Genomic DNA, 10,701 nt, shown 5'->3' with positions numbered 1-10,701 from the left:
AGAAAATAAATCCCGTTGAAGTCAGTGGGTCTTATTCATACAGAATTGTACCGTAAACAAAGTGAAACTTAAACATGGCACTGAAAAGCAGCTGTGTGTTATTTCAAGCATGTCACCAGAAATAGGCACTTTGCAAGTGCATCTACACACGTGGCTTTCCCGGGCATATAGCAAACCTCACAAACTCCCTCATGGCACATGTACAACTGACAAGTCCCTTCAGCTCAGGTTGTTGTTTTTAAAAAACACTTTTTGTTTGTTTTGGTCATTATAAGGAGCCTGTGTAGCCCAACCCTATATTCGTTTTAGTCTGAACTATCTCCAACTGGTTTCAGTCGGACTTATTCCCAGGTAACGTGCTTACAATTCTGTCCGAGCCCACTCAGAAGTAAACCCTACTGAGTTTATCGGCACTTACTCCTAGGAAAGGGTGTGTAGCAAGGCAGCCCAAACCACTTTGTAAATGTTACGACTGGCTCGAGATAACGTCTCCAATCACTTCAGAAAAAAATTAAACGGAGACGAAGAGGAACATAGGACACAGCTTTAGTATTAGGGGGTGCGATCAATTTGATCAAAGGGCCTTCTTCCCCTCTCTCCCCCACCTCCTGGACCTGGGTATCGTAGGCCTCTCCCCCTCCTCACACGTCCGCGTCCATCTCCTTAGCTCTGCCCCCTAGAGCCCTGCCGGGGCTGCTCACAGGCGCCGCCACACAAAACCCACCACTTCCCCTCAGTCTCCCCGGCCATTCCCGAGGCGTCCTGCGCGAAATTTGGCTCCCCCCACCGGCGGCAGCCTCCGGCACCAAACCCCAGAGCGAGGCAATTCCAGCGGGCTGGATTGATTTGAGGAGGGTTGCCCTGGCTTTGGCGGCTGAAGCAAGGCGGAGGGGCGCTCGGTGGTGGCTCGTTGGGAGCTGAAGATGGAGCCGCAGAACCGCGAGACCCAGCACCACCACCAGCAGCAGGAGCGCGCTCGCTCACACACGGTTACCACCACCACCACCACGAGCAGCTCTTTCACGGCTAACTTCTCGTCCGCTTCCAGCACCCTCGCCTACGACAGAGAGTTCCTGAGAACTCTGCCTGGGATCCTCATGGTGGCTGAGATTGTAAGTAGCGCGCTTCTAGGCAGCGAGCCTAGACAATAAGACGATAATTACTGGGGAGTAAGCCCCATTGAACTCACCGGAGCTTATTTCTGAGAAGACTTGCAACATGAGAACAGACTCCACTAGCATTCAGCTCTCCGGGACCGATTTTTATTCCCGCGTCAGGTTGCAATCCTAGTTTCCTTTACCTGGGAGTAAGCTCCATTGAGTCCACAAGGACCTACGTCTGAGTAGACATCGTTTGCGGTGTTAGTCAGGTTCTCTCTCTTCTCTTCCGCCCCGCCGAAATACTTCAGCTCTCATTTCTGTGATGGAGCTGAACCATTTTTCCTGCCATGACGGATTAACCTAGAAAATGCAATAAAATCAAATGAAACTCACGAAGTATCCCATATGAAATTAGCACAGTGTAGAAAGCACTTAAAGCAGCGGTGGGGAGCCTCTCGCCCTACAGTTGTTGCTAAACTACAACTCCCATCAGCCCCAGCGAGCATGGCCAATGGCCAGGAACTGTGGGAGTTGTAGTTCAGCAACATCTGGAGGGCTAAAGGTTCCCCACATCTGGTGTAAAAGCTGAGGAGGATGTGTTTATAAAACAAAAATGAACTGGGGGATCAAACCTACCTGATTACCTACTCTGACTTGGAATATCTTGTGTGTGGCTTCTGGAGGATGGGGAGGGAAAGACACTCTATAAATACTCAGAGGCACTCTCATATTGCTTCAAAAGCGCCACTGCTGATAATTGGTATTATATATGGGTGACAGTCCTGGCATAAATTAATAAATCCTAATTTATACATAACCAAACAGGTGTAACACTTGTTTAGAGGTAACTCATATGATGTGGAAATAGGATATGCTTCCTTGGGGCTACACACTGCAGTGAAGTTGTTTCTTCATGGTAGCTGTATGCAGTAGATGACCCTTAAAGGAAAGAAGAAAGGTGTGGGTAGAAAAAGGACTCATGTATTTATATCATATTAACAACTATTAAGGGATAACAACATTCCTGTATTTTCTTATGAGAGATCTGGAACATACAGGAGGAAAACAATCTGTTGGCTTTAAACTAGCCTAAGAAAAGTGCTATTCCCTTTCTGTTTCTCATCTGAATTTTGGTGTGTGTTGCCTTCCACTGACATCCTTACAAATCTTCTTTGCTTGTTCTGAATTCATTCAGACCTGACAGATCATTTGGGTAGCAGAGTGTTGGACAAAGAACGTGCGCTAGAGTGTGGGCTTATTTTTCCAGAGAATACAAGGCTGTAGGAAGCACCTTGAGCTCTTCCTCAGTTTATTTTGTTGAAATTGGGGGAGGGCACTGAAGTGATTGGTGGTGCAGGGTGGTCAGGTAACTGTTTGCCCTTTATAGATCACCAGAGGCTAGATTAGAATCCAGGTGTCAGGTGAATCCTGAATAACTCAAGCAGAATGACTGGGTACATTCACAACAGACTTTATCTTCTATATCTTCTATAAACACTTTAGTGCCTGTAGTCAGAATCACATTCTGTTAAGCCTTTGATAGTGAAGAGGAAGAAAACAGCCCAGGAATGTGACTATCAGCCCAGATATCCAATCCAAGAATGCCTGCTGTAGAAGAGCCTGGAGGTGGCAGTGTGGAGGTGTCATGAGTAACTCATTATCAGGGTGTGTAGTATAGTGTGGCAAGTTGGGAGTAAGCTACTACAGCAAATATTTGTTATCCATCTTCTTTTTTATATATTATATTATTTTAAATATTTATATCCTGCCTTTCCATCATGCACAACAAGTGCCTAAAACAATGTACAATCAACATAATTTTAAAAGAGCAACAGCATTAAAAAGAAAGAAAGAGAACAGCCAGTAGGTAACAGTTGTACTATAATCTGGGAGACCAGGGTTCAAATCCCCACTCATCCATGAAGTTTACTGGTGACCCTGGGCCAGTCACTGTATTTCAGCATAACCTACCTCACAGGATTGTTGCAAGGATAAAATGGGGAGGGGAGAACCATGTATACCACCTTAAACTCCTTGGAGGAAAGATGGGATATAATTGTAAGAAATAAGAAATAAAATAAATGAAAATAAAACAGTTACAAAAGGGGATAGGGCTGAGAAATTGGGTGTGCTATACTTATTTCATATATTTGTATGATTTGCCCATTAAGATTTTTAAATGGTGGCTAAAACTACCAGTAATAAAATGTCCTTATAAGATAAAAAGTTGAAGCCTTTGGAAAATAAAATAGGTTTTGCCTGGCATCAAAAAGACAACCAAGCAGGCAACAGGCAAGCTTCCTTAGGGAAATGATACCATAATTGGTGCTGCAAATGAGTCAGACATAGGCAGGCTAAAACAGAATTGTCTTTGCCTGCCATCTGAATAGCATCAGGGAGTGGAACGAATCACATCTCACAGATAAAGACATTCCAGAATCTAGGTGGCCCTATGGGGTCTAGGTGCCTTCATTTGCCCACCCACTAACTGAACTTCTGATGGTTGTGGTGGCGGGAGTAAGGTAGGATTTTCTGAATTATATTCGTGGGCAGGTAAGATCATGCTGGAGGTTCCACACTATTTGAGCTCTAAAGGTAATAGCCAGCACTTCAAATTGGAATAAATAACAGACCAGAAGGCACTGGAACTGATATAACAATGGAGTTACATGATTAAAAAAAAAAAGACCCAGGTCAAAATTCTTAATAGCAGCATTTAGTATATGCTACAGTTTCCAAAGAGTCTTCAAAAGCAGCCCCCCATAGAGAATGTCATAGCGATCCAGCATTGATGTAATTAAGACATAGCCACCAGGTCCCACTTCTCCAAGAATGGGTACAGCTGGTAACTAGCCTAAGCCATGCAAAAGCACTCTGACTGCAGCTGACCCGTTCTCCAGGACATCGAGTGATATAAGAGGCCAGATGCAGGTATACTCTCAAACTGTGAATCCCACTCTCCAAGGGGAGTGTGATCCCATCCACAATGGTCTCTGTCTCTATCCCAGGACCAGCAATTCCATTGTTCAAGAACACTTCTGTCTTGTCTGGATTGCCTCTTAATCTCGTTCTCCGATACCCAATCCATCAGTGATTCTTGGACACAAGTTCAAGACCTCAATTTTAGCACTGGACAGATATATCCAAAGTGTTGCACAAGTTTTGAACAATCTTATGGCAAAATAAAAGCAGAAATGTAGTCCTGAATGATAAAATCCTCAATGATAAAATCCTCAATATCCACACCATACATTTAAAGCATATCCAAGGCACATCTAAATCACAAGATTTCCCCCAAAGAATCCTGGGAACTCTGATTTTTCCTCACAGAGCTACAAATTCTCAGCACCCTTAACAAACTACAATTCCCATGATTCTTTGGGAGAAGTCATGTGTTTTAAATGTATAGTGTGGATCTGCTCTTGTCTGCTGAAATAAAACTGTTTTCATGCCCACTTAAAAGCAAGCAAAGAAGGAGACAGATAGACCTTTTTGGCTCAGAGTTTTGTGTATTGTTACTATATAACACTATTAATATAACTATATATGAGAATGTCTGATCATTTAAATTCAGTGGCTTAGTTCTGAACTAACCAGTTGACTAAATCTAAAGTACAGTACCAAATATAGGTGCCTTTCTGAAAAGGGATCGTTTCTCTTGAGTACAAGGCAATGTACAATTTCATAAACAAAAGTCATCACTCATTACTAGAATATTCATTATTGTAGTAAGATGCTGAATATTTTTAAGACATCAACTTGTTCAAGATCATCAAGACAGTGGAAGATCTAGAAATGAGAGATGTATTCATAACTGATGTCAACTGAGCACTGGCTACTGTAGTGACAAGAGCTGACTGTTCAGGCATTTGTCTTTTGGGTGAAATCAACAACACAAGGGGGAAGAGCCACAACGAGCATGATTGCTTTACTCCCTACCATCCCTGTGACCCTCCACGAGTTGGCAGGCAACTGTCTGCAGTGACTAACCTGTTCTGCTTATGTGATGTCTTCAGAGGCTCAGATTTGTTCTTGTCAGGTTTATGGGGTTCTGTGGCAACCCCAATTTTATTTTTGCTAATTGTTCATCTTTTTCAAATATATGTGAAGTACTACAGTGGCTAATTACCTCTGTGCCAACTCTTGAGAGGAATGCTGTTTGGTTTTATTTTGCTTTGTATTAAAATAGTTGTGAAAGGTTGAAGCATAAGAATAATTTTGATGGCCACACTGAGGGTAGAAGAACATTTGGCTTGGTTTCAACATCCCTAAAGAACCATTGGCATGGCATAAGGGCTGCTTAAATCCCAATGTTTTATACATTTAAATTTATTTTCAGTGTTATTGAGAGTGCTCCTGCAAGGAAAATGTTACTTCATAGGAACGCCATGCGAGTCTCAAGTTCCACCCACATAGATCAAGTTGTAACTGTAACAGTTCTTTTTTGTTTTTGTTTTGTGTGTGTGTGTGTGTTTTCCTGGGCCTTTGTTGAACAGGTTGTTTACGCATTCAGGGGCCTCACCTCTATAGCCTAGTGTAATCAAGAGGTAGCTCCCTCCTGCCACGCTCATTAGCTGCCACGCCTTCAGTGTTATGTTCTGCCAAAGTTCCGGCAAGTTATTAGAGAGACTAGGGTGCTGTTTGTTTAAACACTTTCAATACATGCTTCTGATATCTCATTGCATAAAATGGAAACAATTTCTACAGCAGAAAATATTTTTATTGCCATAGTGATCCATATACTAGCTAAGTCAGATTACGTACATATAAATCACAAACATTGCCAACTATGATCCTGGTCATTTTGGCTCCAGTTCATTATAGAGAGTGTCATGTGGGTTTTGGGTGCCCCCCAAGTGCAAATTACGTTTAGGCGGTTAATGATTAGGAGATCTAAAACACTTTGTTCCACTTGCCTTTTTTGTAAGTGCTTCACCCTACCTTTTGTGAATTGTTCTGCTTGACTGTTTGGCTTTGATGATGTGAAGACTATTTGTTTGATCCCATATACCTTGATGCCTTTGGAGTGTAAAGTTACTGTGCTTTTGTAGACGACTGTTGGAGCGGTGGAATGCTTAAGCCACTTCCTCATTGTTCCTAAACAAAAGCAGCTAAATAGAATATAGAGTCATCTTAGAACTTTGGGAATAGTGCAGATGAAGAACTGTATTAAAAATGTTAACAAAGGCTGCACATTATATACACTACCTGGAAATAAGTCTTATTGCACTAGAGAAAACTTACTTCAGGACCATGCATAATATATGCTTATAACCCTCAAGGAATATTGATAGCCAGGGGCTAAAAACTGCTACTTATTACTATTACCAGATAGAGACAAAAGTAATAGTTAATTGTAGATCACATTGAGGATGAGAATTTTAAAAGTCTTTGTAATATAGATGGGATGTTTGAAAAGTCTTGAGAATATGCTAAAATCAACTTAAAATACATAACATTAATTTTGTTATTTAAATGTGCATGCCACCTTTCCCCACTGGGCACCCAAGGCACTGGCACTGGTGAGGGAGGAGGGCAATTCCAACAAGCCACATCCTCTAAGGGTTCCAATTGCCATTAAGTTAGCTGTCTGAAGGAAGCTGTCTAAGGAGAAGAACCATGTGACATGAATAGTCCTCCCTTGGACATGATAGCCTGTTTTGCTCCCAGATCTTATCTGGGGTAGAGGAGTTTTTCCAGGGAGGGGTTGCTGCCCAAGACAGCCAGAATGTGCATAGGTAGAACTATGTGGCAAGAACTAAACCTTTTAAGAACTAGTGCCTGGGGTTGCTTTTTCCTTCCTTCCAGTCCCTTTTCCTCTTGTTTCATGTCATTTAGATTGTAAGGCTGAGTGGAGGGGCTGTCTTACTGCTGATTTTTTTAATCCACTCTGGGGGCCTTTGGGCTAAATGGTTTAAATAAATAATAGAGGTTGCAAGTTTTTGCCTTCCCTGTAACTACAAATGAATATGTTTTTCTCTGCAGTAATCTTATGATTAAATTATGACACACGTGCAAGCTGTTACGGATCCTGTTGCAGAATGTTCAGGTTGCTCAGGGTGTTATCAAAGTGTTTACGTTCTTGACAGGACTCGAGAGGGGACACTTCTTTAAGGAACAGAAAGTTTTATTAGTAAACCGAATGTTCAGAGACTACCCAAACCTGGCTTCTTGACTCAGTGCCGTAGTATTATTCCAGAAAAAGCAGGAAAGATAAATACTAACTTCTTGCCAAAGATTGCATTGGAGTTCTGTTGCTGCATTTTCAATGTGTAATTTTAAAAGGTTTTTTAAAATCTTAATTAAAATATATTTAAATATTTATATCACACTGGCTGACTTTGGAGTCTATATGTATCCCGATGAGATATCCAGAGCAAGGATGAGGTAACTTTGTCCCCTAGAGACCAGATTCGTCTGTGTTGTCAGCACAAGTGTGCTTGACAATACCAAAGGACCTTGAGCCACAACCCACTTATTCAGAGTGGGTAGAATTTTTCTGAGCAGTATACAGTACTGTATGTTGGTTTCTTCTCCGTGTATATTACGTAAACATAATTTCTGAGGTATTTTTGGACCTGAGTGGTTGTTTTTTCCAGAAGGAAAACAGTAAGTGGTAATTGGCTGAAATTTGGGGACCTTGTACAGATTAAAATTCGTGACACTGTCCTAGGAGGACAACCCTATAGGTCTACTCGTGTCAATTGCATAATAGAAGGCAGAAATTTGCCCCCAGAGCTTTTTGCAGGGGCATTTGTGGACCCCGGTGGCTTTTTTGTTTCCAGAAGGAAAACAGTAGTGGTAACTGGCTGAAATTTGGTGATGTTGTACAGGTTGAAATTTGTGATAATGCCCTAGGGGACATCCCTGTAGGTTTATTTATGTGTAAATTATACAATAAAAGTGCACCTGAGGTTGAAAAGTACCCCCACAAGTCTGCATGAAGTTAATGGCATTTTTGGTAAAGTCATGTGCTTTTTTCAAATCCTGGTTTGCCCGATTTGTGGACATGAAGGAGATGCCTGGGGGCATCTGAGCTATTTCAGACTTAGGCAGCATCACTTGACACAAAAGGGCAAATACCTCTTTGCATAGTGAGGCTGCTGCACTGCAAGTGTTCTGTTCCATACCACAGCTGAGACCTGAGTTCTCTTATACTGGTACAGGGATGTATATGGAGAACAACCCTAGCTTTGATGTTATGCCCTAATAATAATAGGGCAGGGAAACCTGTGGCCCTCCAGCTGTTCGTGGGCTGCAGTTCCCATCATCCCTGACCATTGGCCATGCTGCCTGGGTGTAATGGGACTTGGAAGTCCAACAATGTCTGGAGGACCACAGGTTCCTCATTCCTGCATTAGTGGGTATAAACATACAGAAGTCTGCTTTTATATATGTATCTTTGGTAAGATGAAGGCCCCTTCTGTGCTATTGGGTACTGAGCTCTGGGTTCCTCCACTGATCTAGCCAGGGATAGCCATATTAGAAAAATGATAATTGTTTTAATCAGCAGCTAGGAAGGGGAGTTAAGTTTCATCCTCTGCTTTTACTCCCTGCAAACTTTCATGACATCACTGCTTGACATGCATGTAGCTCTGGCTGCTTTAGGCATGCACAGAACTGGATCGGGTCCTCTGTATATATGTGTGCATGTTGTAGCCTTGGTATCGGTGTACATGGATCAATTATGTTTTCCCAAAATGTTAATAAGCCATAAGTATAAAATCCATTCAGAATAATAATAATAATAATAATAATAATAATAATAATAATAATAATAATAAATTTTATTTGTTAGTCGCCTATCTGTCTGAATTAACGGACACTCTAGGCGACTTACAGCAAACATAATAAAATACAGTATACAATCATAAAAGGCACAAGGTAGTCTAAAACATCAATTAATACATTATAAAAACTCATCCACCCCGAGGATTCTGTAGGCCTGCCTGAATAGCCAGGTCTTTAAGGCTCGGCGAAAACCCTTCAGGGAGGAGGCATGTCGGAGATCCAAAGGAAGAGAATTCCAGAGAGTGGGGGCCACAACCGAAAATGCCCTCTCTCTGGTCCGCACCAGCCTAGCTGTTTTGACTGGTGGGACTGAGAGAAGGTCCTGTGTGGCTGATCTTGTTAGGCGGCCTAATTAATGATGCTGGAGGCGTTCCTTCAGATAAACTGGGCCGAAACTGTACAGGGTTTTAAAGGTCAAGACCAACACCTTGAATTGGGCCCGGTAAACAACTGGTAACCAGTGCAGATCTCTTAACACTGGGGTGATAGTGGTAGTGGAGCCAGCCACACTGGTGGTGTTCATCTTCAAACCCATTTTACTGCTGAAATCCAGCTGTAGACTTTACTTCCCAAGCCTGTCTTGACATGGAGAGAATACTGGTTTCCTGATTGTATCAGTCATATACACAATATCACTTAATTTTAGAAATCTTTGTTTTATATGCATTGAAAAGGGGAGGGGGTACTATAGGAATCCGACATTAACTGATACCCTTCTTGTTCAGGTAAAATCCACACCACAGTCAAATTTCAAGATGTAGCATATCTTGACATTTTGAAAGATTTGTTTGTTTCTTTTCTCAAGAAGATAGATATTGATTGGCACTCTTAAAGAAAAAATGAGTTTTTTCTCTTCAAAATGAATAATCGGAATCCCTTATTAGTGTGTTCTATACATTTGTATGTTAACACACACAAATATGTTAAGTTGCCTTGAAAATGAATAACTGTTTTAAACTCTGTTTCCTGACAGACCTACCACTTTCCAGACAGGAACAGTATCTTTCTTTGTTAAAGTATTATTTGATGTGTTTTATTGTTGGTTGCTGTTGTTGGGGGTAATAAAAAGGTGAGGACTGGAGGTGACAAATACAGAAATCATGAAAGGTGAGACCTGGAATGAGCCCTGCACTCAAATAAAAGAGATTGACAAGGGGATGATAGTTCATACCTGGATTGAATGAGAAGCTGCCAGAACAAAAACAAAAAACCGTCAACCCAGCAGTGTGTAGTCAGTGTACAGAGAAAATTATCTGGTATTTTTTAAAATGAGAAGTCACTCAAGGCTGTGTGTGTGTGAACAATCCCTAAATTGCCTCACATATTCACCTGCACAGTGATCTGTAGAGCTTTTGTTGTTTTTCCATTATGAATTCCTGTTCCTGTTAGCATCAGTTTTATAACGCAATTTTTGCTAAGGATGAAAACAAACAATGAAGGCAGTGGTTTTCGGAGCATGAGGTCTGCTTCATTTGGTACATTTTTTCTTTACACTGTAATTTTTGAAGAGTGGCCTAGAGTGATAATTTTCCTCATTTTCTTTTAAAAACAATTACACTAATCAGCCAGAGTTCAGTAGCTGGCCTACTCACATCCCAAAATGGGAAATGTTACCATGTGAACGGTATAATTCATGAAGTTGCTTTTGAGAATGTCTCCATAAGGCATTGCCCACGTTAGTGCTACTTGCTCTTCTCGTCTGGGCACATTACTGTGCTGCTGTTGTGTATTCGTACCACATGAACAAAAATCAGTACTGTACTTCCAAGTTAATCCTTTCCTGAGCCTGCCATGTTAAGTAAGCTTGATG

General features: G+C 41.6%; 1 protein-coding gene across 1 annotated transcript in view; it reads left to right on the top strand.

Annotated features, from left to right (window-relative positions):
• Window positions 1-602: 602 nt before the first annotated feature.
• CMTM8 (CKLF like MARVEL transmembrane domain containing 8) overlaps window positions 603-10,701 on the top strand; it is a 45,206-nt gene continuing 35,107 nt past the window's right edge. Inside the window, exon 1 of the mRNA XM_061587231.1 lies at window positions 603-1,112. Coding sequence (XP_061443215.1) covers window positions 924-1,112 — 189 coding nt within the window. The 5' untranslated portion in view covers window positions 603-923. The remainder of the gene's footprint in view (window positions 1,113-10,701) is intronic.

Source organism: Rhineura floridana, chromosome 10 (genome assembly GCF_030035675.1).
Source record: "Rhineura floridana isolate rRhiFlo1 chromosome 10, rRhiFlo1.hap2, whole genome shotgun sequence".
NCBI lineage: Eukaryota > Metazoa > Chordata > Lepidosauria > Squamata > Rhineuridae > Rhineura > Rhineura floridana.
This window is presented reverse-complemented; position numbering and strand designations above follow the sequence as displayed.